Here is a 16,660-nt window from a genome sequence, read left to right as displayed (position 1 = left end):
AGTGAAGACCCTGAGTTCAATTCCAGGCAGGGGCGAAACCTTGGGCAAGTTTCCTTACTCCACACAGAGCCTAATAATAATCCCTCCAAACCCAAAAACAATAATAAATTGGTCATTTTCAATCTACGACTGTTTGTGGGACATTGCTGTGCGCAATTGGCTGCTGCGTTCGCCCACAAATATACAGTCAATTCACTTTACAGTGTGTTCTGTGAAGTGCTTTGGGACGTCCTCCCGACATGAAAAGCGCTATATCAAATGCAAGGATTATTATTATTATTATTATTATTATTTTTTTGGCGACATTTACCTGACCGAACCTTCCTTCCAACTGTGACGGTAAGGTGGAGGAGACCACATTTGATTCCATCCTGGTATAGGCCAGCAGAGGCACCTGTAACCCAAACAGTAGCATTTTCCTGAGTATTTTTCTGCTTAGTGCTACTGGTTTGGGCAATGTTTACCTGACCGAACCTTAATTCAGTTTGTTGGATGTGGCCATGTCTGTTTTCAGGGAACTGCCGTAGATTGAGGGCACACGTCATCTAAACAGTAGCATTTTCAATGTGTTTTTTGGTCAGTGCTACCTTGCTTGGGTGATTTAAATGACTGAACCTTCCTTCCCAATATGATGATTTGCTGGAGGATGCCATGTCTTATGTCATCAAGATGTTGGTCAGTTAATCCACATATCACCAGAACAATAACATATTCTTGCATATCTTTCTGGTAATTGCTACCTTGTTTCAATGACATTTACTGAAGCGAACTTTCATTCACTTTGTTGGAACCTTCCTTCCAACTGTGTTGATTTGCTGGAGAATACCACATCTTATGCCATCAAGATGTTGCACAGTAAATGCACATATCTTCTGAACAGTGGCTTTTTCGTTCGTATTTTTCTGGTAAGTGCTACCTCTTTTGGATGTTATTTACCTGACCGAAGCATCGTTGTTACTCCTGTGGTTTGTTGAAGGAGACCACATGGGTTCCGTCCAGTTTTTGGACAAAAAAGTATATATCACCCAAACAGTAGCATTTTCTTGTGTATCTGGTAAGTTCTACTTGTTTGGGCAATCAGGCTAGCCTCATTCTTGCTGACATTCAGTTGGAGAAAGTTGACTTGATGTCTGACAGACAGTCTATCAGAATGTCAGTTGTCTTGTGATCGAGGGTGGAGGCTGAGAGTTGGGTGTCTTCTGCGTACATATGAGAATAAACAGAATAATCAGGTGACAATGACCCAATGTCTGCGGATTTTGTCACCAAGGGGCAGCATGTAGAAGTTGAAGAGGAGGCGACTGAGGACAGAGCCCTGAGGAACACCAGACAAGAGTGTGCGGGGCTGGAAGTGAACCGTTGGCATAGACGAATTGAAGCCAGTGGGAGAGATATGTCCTGAACTATTCATGGACAGAACTTTGAAGGTTGAGGTGAGAGGAGAGGCAGTGGAGGAGAATAGATTGGTACATGGTGTTAGATTATAGAAGTTGTAGTCTAATAATAATGAACATTAAACAAATGTAGAATGGAGAAAGTACTGACAGTCATGGGATAGGACACATCTGGTTTTCTCTTGTTTTTGAAAGAATAACAGGACAGCTTTGGAAAAGGGCAGGGGGTCACCTCTTATCAGTAAATGACAACAAGCCCACAGAGGTAACAGTCCAAGGTATCGGTCGACACAGGATAATAATAATAATCCTTGCATTTGATATCGCACTTTTCACATCGGGAGGACGTCCCAAAGCGCTTCACAGAACACACTGTAAATTGAATTGACTGTATATTTGTGGGCGAACGTGGCAGCCAATTGCGCAATGTCCCACAAACAGTCGTAAATTGAAAATGACCAATTTATTATTGTTTTGTTTTTGGAGGGATTATTATTAGGTGTGTGGAGTAAGGAAACTTGCCCAAGGTTTCACCCTGCCTGGAATTGAACTCAGGTCACTCGCTTTGCAAGGAGCGAGGATCTCGCCTTAGCAATAAGTCGCTAGATTCTGACAGGGCCTGCCAAGCGACAGAAGGTAACCCTCAAGAATAGCAACTAATGAGCAAGTTGCTTAAACTAGAGGACCTTGGTACCATCCCGGGATACTGATGAGAAATAACCAGTCACTTAAAAGGAATGTACTAATCCCACATGACAAAATAACTAAGCACCAGATGCAGCCCTAAACTGATCAATCTCCTATCTTAGACAGGACAAAGGGAAGACCTCGTGGCGACTGGCACTAAGCCAAATGATTGATTAACCTGAGTACGTGACCATATCAGAAGTGGGTAGAGGGCCCTAGGAAAGACAAGGCGGTTGGTCGACAAACCACCGAATAAGGCTAGTAAAATACAAAGTGATTGAATATGTAAATACGGGATGTAATGGCAAGTCAGGCGACTGACTATGAGTAGCCGAAAAAGAGAAGTGGGAAGCAGTCCGGAACGGCGCCAACAGACGGTGATGGAAGATTGAAAGCCTGAATAACTGAAGTAACTAAGAACCCTGTGCTGGACTCGTAGCACTCGGTCTAGCGGCGTCGACGGTTGACTGCTGAAATAAGTGCGCTTCAATGGTATTTTTGTTTGAATAAACTTGGGTTAACAGATTTTACCTAAACGGAATACTGGGTGACCTTTTTGATATCTAACAATGGTGTTGAAGGCAGCAGAGATCGAGGACGACAAGAAGCAGAGGGAGCCCTGGTCACAGATGTCATTTGTGACCTTGACCAGAGCAGTTTTCATGCTGTGAGGGGCTCATGAAGGGAATGGTAGGAGAGGAAGGAGTGAAGCTGGGAAGTAATGACTCTTTCTTGGAAAGAAAAGTGAGGTTGGAAATGGGCCAGTAGCTAGAAAACAGTAATGGGTTCTGGGAAGGTTTTTTCAGGAGGGGGGTGATTTTCGCTGTTTTTAGGAGGATGGGAACGGTGCCAGATGATGGGGAGAGATTGATGGTGTCGGAGGTATAGGGGCGAGGAGGTGGAGCTGGGAGGTAAGGAGAGGGGTGGGGATCGTTTCATGGGAGTAGATGGTGTGTTTCATGCTGGATTTGCTAGTGATGAGAAAGGAGGGAGAAGACAGATTTAAAGATGTGGAGAGGAGGGATGGGTATGGGTCACAGTATAGGGGGGAGATGGGGAGGGAATGGCAGTTGGGAGGGCGGAGGCAGCTGAACAGATCCCATCGATTTTGGACTCCAACATCTCCTCACAGTAAGAATAGTCCACCGGTAAGTGACAAAGGTGTGGACGAGGGTTTTGGCTGTGTTGGTTGTGAGGTACGGACAGAGATGGGCAATGTGGTGGAGAAATGGAAAAGAAGTGGAAAGCCAGCAGTTGTTTGTATGTAAAGGAAGTGATAAGGTGCTAGGATATGCAAGTGCAAGGATTATTATTAGATGAGACAAAAAAAAGGAAAGCGCCAGCAATAGAGGGCCAAAAATGTTGGTTTGAAGTGACTCTGCTGGTCTCCACTACTTCAGCTCCCTTTTTGTTGAGGAAGGACCTAGTAGAACATGGGGATTGCTGAGTGGAGGCAATGCCACTCCAGAGTGAATGAGCAAAATTCACCCCTGTCTACATGAGGCATTGGCAAGCAGCGTGTAATTGCTCTCTCCTTCAGACTTCTGGCCTTTGGGTGAGGCAAAGGGAGCAAAATACAAATGTGGGAACATTGGACCAAATATTTCCCAAAGCCAGTATGATATGCAATCTGACTCAAGCCCTCTGTCCGTAACTAGATAAACTTGCTTTCAGATAAGTTTTTCGTTTTTATTAAGTTTTGTTGCAGCAGGGTTGATTCAAAAAAACAGCAGCCAATGAAGTCATTCATAACAGACTGCATGTTCTTCAATGATTTACAGGCCGTTGTACAAAAACACAGGAGACCGGTGAAGAGATGCAAAGAGATTTGGCGTGTCTATTATTAACAGTTACATACAGTATAGTCCAACAATAGTAAAACATTGCCAAAAAACAGCATCTTGTAAAAATAGATCGGAAGGTCAACTTCTTACCCTTGAAACAAAATTTTGAAAATATACAAAACAGAAAGTTAACTGGAAAATATATTTATATAAAATGAAATCAAACAACTGATAAACATGTAATAAAAATCAAACCAATGGCACAAGTCCTCGTCATTTTGTTTGTCAGAAACAACCCCACAAAGTTTGGCTTTGAAACTGTCAAAAAGGCGCAATGCGTTTGCTGCTGCATTTGATTATGTGAAAATCAACTTTCATCTATGCGTCGTTTAACACACCAAAACATCAAAGAGTGATGCATTATCATTTTTTTAAAAAATTAAAAACGGCAACAATTCCTCTTGAGAGTCTATGATGCATCCGTCTTGTAACTGGCTAACCGTTTTAAACACAAATCAATGCACAGAGAAAATAAAAGAGAGAACATGTATTAAAAAAACAAAGAAAACATCATTGTATATACTCAAAACACTTGTGTTTGAACATTCATTGAGATATTACAGACATGGCAAAGCATGTATCTGAATAATATATTTTCACCACTGGAGCACACAAATTATTTTATTGCAAAGGCATAATACAAGGCATAATCCTTGTACGTAATACAAGTTGAAGGAAAGGGCCATTAGGCTTTTCTCAGGTGTGTATTGGATCATCACATTTGCCAATAGTTCATTTGATGGGCTTTGTAGGTAGCAAGAAACTATTCTCATCTGCCAACACATGCCATTTCATCAGTACATTATGGAAGTGAAGGTTGCCCACTCCATCCCATTACACCACCACCCCCTTTCCCCACAAGAACGCATCCCCAGCTTAAACATTTGAGCCTGTGATAAACCTGGGGAGGCAAGATGTTGTTTTTCCTGTAATTTCCATTACTCACGCTCTTGCATATCTTGTTTTGTGAACATAATTCACATTGTGAATATAATTCCAAGCCAGTCAAGATTCATATGGCACAATTATCTTTTCATAGTGTAAAGCAGCTGAATAAGCTTTGGAATAACCAATGTCCAACAGACAGCTGACCGGAGTAAATACATGTTAAACAAGTTGACACATCAGAAGTTTTACAGCATTTCTCCTTATTAAATTAATATGTAATATTTATTGTAAGTTCCATAATGTACTTCAAATCCTAGACAAGAATAGTGAAAATAAAGTTACATTAGAATATTCCAATACGATAAATATGTTTGTCATGTTTCTAGAATACTATGTGTCTGAAATAAATATTTCTAAATTGTTTTTACCATGGTATTTTTGTGGACCTTGTGTTTTATTATTCAAAGTGGGTGGATATGATATGATGCTATATACAGATACTCCAGAAGTAAATTCTACACGTTGACTATGTCACACTTGTGCTACCCAATGCCCCTTTTCCAAGCTTGAAGTCTTTACTTTGATGGCATATTCGGCAGTAAATACATACATGTCTTCAGGGCGATAAAGGTTATTTCAGCATTAAATGGGGGTCAATTCCAGAAAAAAATAGAATGGGGATGATTTTATTTATAAATTCATGATGTTATTTATTGAGCTTCAATTTATACCAACTAACACTGTTCCTGTGTGAAGCATCATCAATAGGGGCACTTGCTACGGCATATTAAAGCAGATGCGGAAGCTGAGACAATAAAATGGCCGGCATAGTTTTACTGCTTTGAACAGGCAGTCAAGTTTTTCTACAGATTTACAACTAAAAGAATCCTGTATAAAGCTTAAGTAATGGGGCAAAATAAATAACTGGTAACAGATTTCTCACAATCTCATTAACAATAAATTTTGTGCACTTCTTTGCCCTCAAGATTGTTGTATTTACGGTCCTGCACGCCATTTCACTGGAGTAAATGATGCAATACCTGTTGGTACAATTTATTAGGACAGAATCTGGAAAGCACATTTTTCAAGTGCGTTAATCTCTTTACTTCAACATGAGTGCTGAATGCTGATGCGACTGAGTGGGTATGTTTTCAACTCGGCCATATCACCACTTGAAGGGCACTGTACCAAAGGCAGAGACGGCTCAGGTAGATACCAACCGTTCTGCAGTCAGTATACAGCAGCAAAATTAACTTGATACACTGGAATTTAAATAAGAATTAGTTAGAATTGTTTAAAGAGATATGTTTTTGTGGATAGAGGGATTGGGGGATATGGCGGGTAAATGAAGTTAGAATAGATCAGCCATTATCTTGTTGAATGGCGGGGCAGGCTAGAGGGGCTGAATGGCCTACTCCTGCTCCTAATTCTTATGTTCTTATGGTTTTTTTGAGCCAAGTTAATTGAAATGAAATCTCAACTACTGAGCAGCATGACAAGCGGTTTCCTCAGTACAACCTGAAAACTCAATTCACTGTAGTTCAAACATACATCGCGGCTTCAGACATAACAATGGGTTGCATAAAATATTCTCACCATTTAAAAAATGCTGGTTTTATGAACCACGATCACAAGTACGCATTTCAAAATAACACTAAAATATATATATTTTAAAAATCATGCGGAATGGTGAAAGTTAGAAAATAAAGCTTAACTGATATTCAATATATAAAACTTTAAAAAATTATGCCAATTGTCCACAAAAAAGGATAAACCACGAGAAACTGGAGCAGCATGGTGATGTTGTAAAAATATAAGGACTTGTCTTGGTATTTAAACCAAAGTTCTCATTCTGTGCCTACATTCCCTTAATATTATATTCTCATAAAGCGGAGTAGATGTCAAAACTGCATGTAGTAGCCTGATAAGCCTATATCCCTTTCATTGGATTTCATGTTAAACATGTTCTGTCTATACACTGTAAAAAATACCAAAGTAAACAGAGACTTAAAAGTGACGCATTGTGGAGGGTGTGGAAGAGAGGAAGAGAGTTCATGTTTTATATCAAGGGGATCAGGAGATGCCCATGAGCTACATCTCCATTTGACAACACCCTCCCATGGTTTGTGTACCCAAATCTGCTATCCAGAAAGGTACAGTATTGTGAAGCAATCCGGAAAAGTATTTCCAAAAGCTCAAAAATAAAATGAAGAATTGAATGCCTGCTTAGTTAAGGCTGAGTCATAATCTGCTGTTGAATGTTGTCAACTGAAGTCAACAATTTCATCATCAATGTACAGTATAAACCACAAACCACAGCTACAACCATCCACAGGCATGGTACAAAAACAAAGCACATCACTGATCACTTATATGCTTTCATCTTCATTTACAAACTGCTTAATAAAATGTGATATAAGATATAATATCAAGATTCAACTTATAAGGAGCTTCTTGCACTTTGGGTAAAAAAAGCTAGCGTGAATGTTTTGCTTCTAAAAATAAAAATGATTTGGATACCAAGTTACTTGGATTCAGACTGCATGACTAAGATTTATGATTACTTTTAAAAGAAAAGGCTTTGTCTAAAACGGTTCTAAATTGTTGCCCATGTTAAACCAAAGAGGGAGATGTTTTGTAAACAGTGATGGATAGTCGAGGATTAATATGAAGCGTGGTTGTTTGAACAGACCCCAAACAAAGCATAAGCAGTGGTAAAGTCAGTGCAAAAGGGACCTGGTGAAAGAAAGCGTACCGCATCAAGATCCGGCTTCAATCAACTGGAAAAAAGATCACTTTCCATATTGTCTATAAAAGACAGTAAAATATAGAACACACACAATAATTATTAGCCAAGAACAAACTATGTTAAAATGCCTCAAATGGTAACATGTATACTCATTTTATATAACACTAGGCATCTGCATTTACATTTTGAATGACGAATGTATAAAGTAGTGAATCCGCAGCAAGTATTTGAGGCACAAAAGGTTTTTGTGCAGTATGCATAAAAATAGCATCCCTGTCACGTGCTTCGTAGAGCTTTTCAATACAATCCAAACGCCCCCAGCTTTTTTTATACACCGGAGTTTTCCTCTTCCTCATGGGTCACAATCTTCAGTATATTCCTGCTACGAGTTGCCTCAAGAAATCGGATGCTTGTTCTGACACTAAATCCTCTCATTCAGAATCAAACCCAAATTATCTTCCTTCAGAGCAGTTAAAGAAGTCCAAATGTAGGTTGAAGGAGGTTCGAGTGCCATTGACCAATTGCATTCAGAAGCTGATGCTTCCATCTCACTCCGGGTTTCACTCTCCTCTGTATTGCAGGTAGATCGTTCCTTAAACCCTGCGGGAACTTCAAAATCATTCTTTTTGTCCCTAAATCCTCTTAATGAAACGCTCCATCATTTAGCCATACAACGAAAACAGCCAACGCTTTCCAGCACTGCATTAGCCAACGAGTAGACTCTTAGAGCACGAAAACCGTGAACTTGATAACTTCATCATCCACCGGAGTCAACACAAAACAAAAAAAAAACTAATTTTGCTATGGTTACTTGACCCACAGAATAGGATGCTGAACGACTGAAGTATATCTTGTATTTGTAAATTCAACCCCCCTTTTTCCTCTGCATTCCTCTTATTTCTTTCTAGCAATGAGCCAGGGGTTTCCTCCCTTTAGATAAGGAAAGAAAACAGTAGTTCAGAGGCTGTTGCTTACAACTCCGTTTGGACAAGAGGTTAGTTTTGGAAGCAGTGAACAGTCATTTGACACACTCTATTTAGAACCAATATGAATCATCCTTTTTAGATGGAGATTGGAAGCAATGGTCCGTTATTTGTGATGACAGCAGATAAGGGCATTCCACACACGATTCATCTGTTTTCAGTCCATTTAGTCACAATCCAGATATATGTACGGATGGCACTTAACCATGCAAAAACACAAGCCAATGCAGAGCTCACAGACAGCTCCCGCGGATACATTCTTACATTGCGTTTTTTTTTCACACACACTACAAGTCTCTGACAGAATTGTTATCAGTCCATGTACAATATACAACTTCCTACTATAAATAAGTAGAGAGCAGTTATGTGTTTCTTGACTTTTTAAACAGTTACCACTATAAATACAAAATGTGGAGCATTATATACAAACGTCATGCTTTCTGGTTAGATTCATCACTGCAAAAAAACACAAGACATACAAACATTAAATGAAAGATTAGTATTAACAAATTACATTCGCATACACATCATCTGACTAGCACAGGCATGACGGACCCAATGCCCTCCTTCTGCACTGTAAATATTTGTTTTTTCTATGATTTGGGGAAACCAGAAGAAAAGTGAGGAAAATTAGCCAGAAATATGGTGGCTCAGTGAAATTTGCTTTACTGGCTTCTGATGGGAGAGTCATGGTTTCAGTCTTAAGCCTGAATTACCATTCAGGCATCTCTGCCTACTGCCCATTGAATGGCAATCTGCCAGGATTTGGAGTACATTTATTTATAGAGAGAATATCCACATGGAGCAATGATAAAAAGGAAAAACACCAGACTCAGTCTCACCCTATCATTAAGTCTACCCAGGAATAGTCAGCCTGCACAGAGGTTGAAAGACTAGGATGAGTAGAACAGAAGGAGACGTCCTGGGAGGAATTGAAAACATCAAATAATAGGATTGTATGGATTTGGGAAAATTGAGAGGTTGCAAATTTCTCTGGGATATATTTTTCAGCTCTGTACATTGATTTCACTTCCCCACCCAACCCCCACATGCTCGCATGGGTATATATATATATAGGGGTTAAAAGGATTTATATAAATAAAAGAAAGCAGGAACAGAAGGAAGCCATTCACCCATTTGAGCCTATAACACCAGTTTACTAGACTTTGTCACATCTTTTAATCCTGATGCCCCATTCTAGGATTTATCCTTATTACATCCTTATTTAGAACATACCATTATTTTTCCATCTGTTCACATTTTGCAATGTTAATCTATCATAGTAATCATAGTAATCTTCTCTTTGACCGAGCCTTCAGCTCCCCTCTCGACTCTCTTCCCCCTTCTCGCTCCCTCCCATCCCTCCCCTCACCCTGACCATTTCCCCCCTCCTCGCTCCCTCCCCTCCCCTCACCCTGACCATTTCCCCCCTGCTCGGGTCATGACCCAACTGTGCAGCGCCTTGGGACGTCCTCCTGACGTGAAAGGCGCTTTATAAATGGAATCTTGTTGTTGTTGTTGTTGTTGTAGTTCTGCACACTTGCTTAATCTCTCTATCTCTTTGTTTTTTTGCCTGTCCTCTTCATAATGTACCCCTCTGTGAATATCTTATTTGTCTTCCTCCATTCAAGGAAGTAATCCCATCCACAGAACAACTCAAATCCTAAATGTTTTGTATGATGGAATAATTGCCGGGTGGGGAGGGGGGGGGGTGGGGGTCGGAGATTCCAAAGATTCCAATAGTCCAATGCATTTGATCACAACGCAACATTAAAGCCAATATTGAAAGTAGCATCTGTGTTGGATCAGTTGTGCTTTAAACATTATTCAACTAACAGATCCAATTTGTATTTGATTTGATTTCCATGCAAAAAAGCCATTAAATGCTAAGGAATTATTTTTATTAATAAAACAACTGACCAGAACCATGATAGCAAATACAGTACTGATAAATAATTCTGTTACTGGCATCAATGTATGACAGTACATTAACTGATAATTCCCAGCAATAATGTCACTGGTATATGGAGGGACTTCTGTACCCATTATATGCACAACTGAAAAGAAGTCACAAGTGAATGACCGAGTCTAGGTTTGAACTGATATTTGAAAGCTCAATTTGTTAACATCTTGCTAGTCCTAAGGTTGAGTTGCATCTTGTATTTGATGCTAGGAGTAAGCTATAATATACACAAGATATAGTGTATATCATAAAATATACTTGATCATATTTGTCCAGAAGCAGTTACCTGGAATTCAGAGGCATTTATTAATCCGGGTGCAAGTGAAATGAGCACAAATGAGTTAGAAGTGAAGGAATGATGATCAGTATGATAATCAAATAGGTTTTGGAAGCATGTTGTTGAAGTACATTCTCTGTGCATAATGCACCACTTGTGTATATGAAATCTCAGATTAAATTTTTAATAGGAAATATAACAGATCTTACCTTCTGCCAACAACCTGGCATCGGCAATCCATCTGGGCCCTGTTTTAACGGAGAAGAGAGGTATACTGGATTAGTATCTGTATTATTGCATAATGGGACAGGAATGAACAATGCCAGGATCTGGTGCTCCTATTCCACTACAATAAGCACAAACATTGCCATTAAAACAATCTTAATATTCCCAGAATAATCAGTGGACATTAAGCACCCAAATTTAAACCATGATGTGCTCCATGAAAATGATTTTCTCTTTAGTAAAATCTATATTACGACACAAAGACACAAATGCAATGTTGTCTTAATCTTCAAATTAATCCCATCAGGGGTCATTTTAAACCTTCCATTTGTTCTTGTCCACACTTGCAAAAAAATTCATGCAAATCACAAGACCAAGCCAAATGTTCACACATACACAGAAACATTTGCGTAGAGCAGAACTGTCTATCTTAAACTTAGAAGCCCAGCGCCTAATTTTTCCATTCAGAGTTCTGGTTCATATTTAACCTGCAGGAGATGCTGTCCATTTCGCAATCATAACATTTTCACTTCATGAGTCATTGCGCACCTTTGCTTTTATCATTCTGGGGAGTGAGGGAAACTCATTCTGTTGCAAAATTGTGATTTTATATTATTTTATAAGGATAAGATCTTGGAACACTTTGATGTGTAAACTGACTCAGTTGGTAACACTCTTGCCTCAGGGTCAGAAAGGTGTTGGTTCAACAACAACAAATTATATTTTTATAGCGCCTTTCACGTTGGAAGTACCTCCCACAGCGCTGGACAGTGAAGGGAATCCCTTTGGGAGGATTTGAGCTCATATTTTTACACTACAGTGCAGCATAGGTCACTGCCATCCTTTTGTCTCATGTGGGCATTGCTGTGAGATATATGGACATTGCAGATATAATAAAAAAGTAAGCTCTTTCTTCCTTTACATCAAGAGCAGCATGCAAGGGCATGATTAGAAAGGAATATAATTGTATTGCAGATTTTGTTGATGATACTTATATTTTTTACAATGTATTAATGAGAATAATGTTTGAAATGTGAATGTAGCTTGTCCAATGATTCAGTTAGATGAAGCTAGTGTCCAGGGCAGCACTGAGTCATATAGTGAGTCCTGTTCCAAAGCCATGTCTGTGTTGAGTATCATTACATGTGGCATCGGAGTCCCTGGGTTAGAGCGGTGAAAATCAGCCAGGTCTCCCAGTCTTGACAGCTATCCAGAGTCCCTGAAGGAAAGATTGTGTGTGTGGAATGGACATTGAGTGAGGACAGGATTGAGCTTGGTTGTGATGCCTCTCACAGATAAAACAGGCTGCCAACACTCCCTTTGGAGCTCACACTTGAATTATGGTCACTTGGATGAGAGGTGCCTGGCCACATGGAATGGTTCCACGTTGGAAGCAAAAATTAGTCAACCGCCTTCAGAGTAGTAGGAAATTGTCCTACATTACTGAAGGATAGCACACCCTGAAGAGAGAAAATAATTAACTGCTTGGGAACACTTAAGATTTTGTGAAGGTATGCAGAATTTATAGATTCTTAAGATGAAAGACTAATTTTTATTTTAAATATTTAAAATTGTTTTGCGTTTACTTTCCAATGTTATGAGACTGAGTCCTAATTTCAGAAGAGGGTCCTATAGTTTATTTTCTTTTTATATGTGTTTTAACTGTTATGTAATGGCTAAATTCAGTGAAATCTTTACATATATTATATTTAAAATGGAGTGGAATGATATCTAAGTTTGAAAAAACATTATCAATTGTTTCGGAATATAAACATGATATTGAATATAAAATAATGTTATAAATGTTAATAGTACTTAGCACATAAACCCAAATATCTCATTCCCTACATCAATATTATCTCTGTTAGCTTTTGTTCTATGCAACTGGAATCAGCAATGGACCTTAAGAATAAGAACTCATTACTGATCAATAAATAAATAAATACATGTGAATGTAGCTTCTAACTCATTACATTTTAACTCATCATGTAATTTACAAGGCATTATTATTAAATACTCTATATATTTTGCTTGTTTAATTTAACAAGATATTACTGATCAGTAAATAAACAATGTCTATATTCTAATTCATAATGTAAGTTACAAGACCATACTTATCAATAATAATCCTTGCATTTGATATAGCATCTTATTACATCTTCGAGACATCTCAAAACGCTTCATAGAATATACTGTAAAGTGAATTGACTATATTTTGTGGGTAAAACACAGCAGGATCCCACAAACAGTCGTGGATTGAAGTGACCAATTTATTATTATTTTTTTTGAAGGAATTATTACCCCAAAAAAAGCAATCCGCCAATCAACTAACCACTGGGTTCCTACTTACTGCTAGGTAAACAGAGACACAGAGGAAACTTGTCCAATATTTCACCCTGCCGGGAATCGAACACAGGTCTCCTCCTTGTGAGGCGAGTGCTCTAATCACTGAGCTCCATGAGTAGATAAATATAACACACATTTTAAGAACCACGTACATTTTGCTGTATGTAATTCTTACAATAACAAACATTTGGCAGTAAATTCAATGCAGACTCTGCCATTGGTGCTGTTCTTAAGACATTAAAGCTTCATAGTTTATCATAATATCAGAATTCATAGATTGAACCCTGGCTTGTAGCTCACTATCCATTATCCTATATTACTGCAATAGCTTAATTATAATGTCTGACAAGCTTGTCTAGATTTTGAATTCTCTCATTTAGCATCATATTTAGACTAGAACTATAATGTTCTACAACCTGGGATATTACCATATTTCAATGAATACTTTCACCTTTTTAACTGGGATGAAAGGTCATAACCTTGAAATAACCAGATCCAACACACAAAATAGCATAAGTTTTCAAGAAAAAATGTTTACACAGCAGCGTTGGGGGATATTTTCATTAAAATGTCAAGTTCAATCCCATTCAATGTAGTTTGCTATTAAATACTAGAATTACTTTTGTGGTTTCTCATCTTTGAAACAACATAGATTTCCATAATGTTATAGTTATTTGTTTTAAAACAAAAATCACAATGTTTATTATTCTTGAATAGAACCAATACGTCTTCATAAAGCTGTATATTGCCTTATTGGTACAATGGAGGTGAGGGATACAACAATCTGTTATCTGTATCACAAAGGAGTCAGAGGTTATGTTAAAAACTAAGGAGGGTTTGGGATGAAATATAAGAATTGCATTGTTTAAAAGCTGAAGTGTTTGGGAAGTGAATTGTAATTTGTTAAGGAAAGCAAGGAGTCTGAAGTTATATTAATAACCAGCAAGGACTTGATTGTGTAGGCCTAGAAGAGCTGAGATAAGGGAAGAGACTTTTGTTATAACTGGTACTGTCAAAGGGATAGGAAGCATTAGGAAGGTGAAACTGGCATATTAGAATCAAAGACCTGAAAACTCCCACAGTCATAGCCGTAAGTACTAGCAATTAAGTTTGTGCAGAAGTTTGGAAAATTCTTAAATTTAGTCTTAATTTTGAAGCCATTGTTCTGGGATGTTAAACAAAGCTTCCAAATTACAACTGAGTTGAAGAATTTTGGAAAATTCAGCACAGTCTTGAATTACATAAGACTTGGGGTTAAGATCATGAGAAATTTCAGGCGTCAGGAGATCACTTCCAGTGTCAGGAACACAAATTCATACCGTCATTAATTCACATCACTCTGCAGCTATCTAACTAACCTTTCTCATGAACCTCATATCATGCAGTCATAGCTTATTGATTAGCCAATGGTAATTCAATGTAATGATTGCTTCTATATTTTCTAACATTTCATGTAAATTGAGATTCTGAACAAAATTTTCCAAAATAGAAAGAAGATGTTGTATTCCCATCAATTCTAAATTACAACAAGCAGCCACTGATCTGATCAAAAATAATTACATTTTCCTGAAATATCTTGAATCTCTATCTAAACCATAATGTGGCCAAATATCCATTGCCACAGCATGTTTGTTTTGATCTGAATCGTCTTTTCTCAGGCCGCTTCCAAACTATACAGTGGTAAGCTGCCTGGGGTATCAGAATAATCCAGTTGATTTGTGGATTTGAATTTCCCTCCCTTTCTGCTGAAAGCACTTTGGCTCACTTATCCTTATTCTTCCACATTCTCACACACAGTGCCCCCATTAAACTGACCATACAAGTTGCTGTCCCACTTTGCTATATCGGAATACTTTTCGGATATAAGAGTTTCTGATATAAGGCTATTACAAATGAAGCCAGCAACCCTCTTTACTTAGTTTTGTAGATTCAGTGGAAAACAACATCAAAAACTAATTTCTTGCAAATGGCACTCCATGTGGAATCCTTCTCAAAATCCCCAGCTTCTGCACATTTTAATAAGGAGTTAGAATACTCAGACAATCTGTTAATTATTGCCTAATTTTTTTAATTATTTTTGTTTTTAGTGTTATTATTGTTTTAGTTGTTTTTAGTGTGAAGTAAGGTGAAGCAGTCACCTCCTTCATCTGAGCAAATGGCCATTTTCTCACTTAAATTCTGCTCTGCTCTCTAAACATGGCAAATTCTTGGAAATGCAATGGACTATTCTGCTCCATTCACTAAATTCTGCGAATGTTTCACTGTACGCTTATAAACAACTGATCAATTTTATAAGTTTTATATGCTGGAGTCTTATTTGCAGTATTTTTTAAAAGAATTTATTATATCTTTGTGTATATCCACTCACAATACACTTGTCACAGATTTTCCCAATAATTCCCATTTTGTGCTAAATCTGAATGGGTTATATATCAAAATCACATTATATATCATGATTAGTTTGAATACGTCAATCATTAAATAACAAGCACACTCCTGTTACACTGGGATTTGTTTACTGAGGAAGGTAATTCATGCACGTGCATACAACCCGTAATGCAAAAGGAATGAAACAGCCATTTTGCATTATGACAGATTGTTCAATAAAAGACTACATGCAGGGTTGGTAGGAAAGAGAATACTGTACCAATTGGCAAGGGGCATCCAGCCCATCCAGGCCAGGCTGACCTGGCTCCCCCTTTTCCCCCTTATTGCCTCGGAGACCCTGTTTATTGGAATTAACTTGCATTGTTATTGACCGATGAACTGCTCTGCCTGCTGAGAGGCCAACACTTGACAATTTACAAACAAGAGAGAGGGGCAGCAACTGACTTTAAAGACAAACTATGTAGAGAAGTATTTTCATGACACGAACCAAGTTGGAAATGCACACTTACTATGAAACTGAGCATCCATTCTTCCTATTTTCAGATTTAAAGTTTCAGTGAGGCCAAAGCTAAGAAATGAATGCTCACTTTGTAAAATGTCCATATATTTCCCATCTTGTATCGCATACACACAAGTTTTATGTTTCAAATGAGAAAAGGGAGGTTTTCGACAAAAATACAATATTGGAAATATTCTTTTTTTCTGATAATAAAAGATCTGAAATGGCAGAGTTCAAAACTGAACATCTCATGAATATTAAAAATTCAATAATAGTAAGGCGACAGAAAAAACAACCCATTTCCACATGTGAAATGGCTCATGTTACTCCTTGGTGAGTTCATTGCGCTCAGTGTAAAATGAATGAACTCTTAGTAGTAAATAACATCTCAGTACTAATTAACACTGTATGGGAATA

At 38.2% G+C, this 16,660-nt stretch overlaps 1 protein-coding gene across 1 annotated transcript in view; it reads right to left on the bottom strand.

Moving 5' to 3' along the window:
• Positions 1-6,767: 6,767 nt before the first annotated feature.
• LOC103175881 (collagen alpha-1(XXV) chain) overlaps positions 6,768-16,660 on the bottom strand; it is a 355,351-nt gene continuing 345,458 nt past the window's right edge. Inside the window, exons 35-37 of the mRNA XM_042341303.1 lie at positions 16,004-16,081; positions 10,995-11,033; positions 6,768-8,492 (exon numbers count right to left, since the gene is read on the bottom strand). Coding sequence (XP_042197237.1) covers positions 8,457-8,492; positions 10,995-11,033; positions 16,004-16,081 — 153 coding nt within the window. The 3' untranslated portion in view covers positions 6,768-8,456. The remainder of the gene's footprint in view (positions 8,493-10,994; positions 11,034-16,003; positions 16,082-16,660) is intronic.

This window comes from Callorhinchus milii, unplaced genomic scaffold, assembly GCF_018977255.1.
Source record: "Callorhinchus milii isolate IMCB2004 unplaced genomic scaffold, IMCB_Cmil_1.0 Scaffold1, whole genome shotgun sequence".
Lineage (NCBI taxonomy): Eukaryota > Metazoa > Chordata > Chondrichthyes > Chimaeriformes > Callorhinchidae > Callorhinchus > Callorhinchus milii.
Note: the sequence above shows the minus strand (reverse complement) of the source record. Positions and strands in the feature narration are given on the sequence as shown.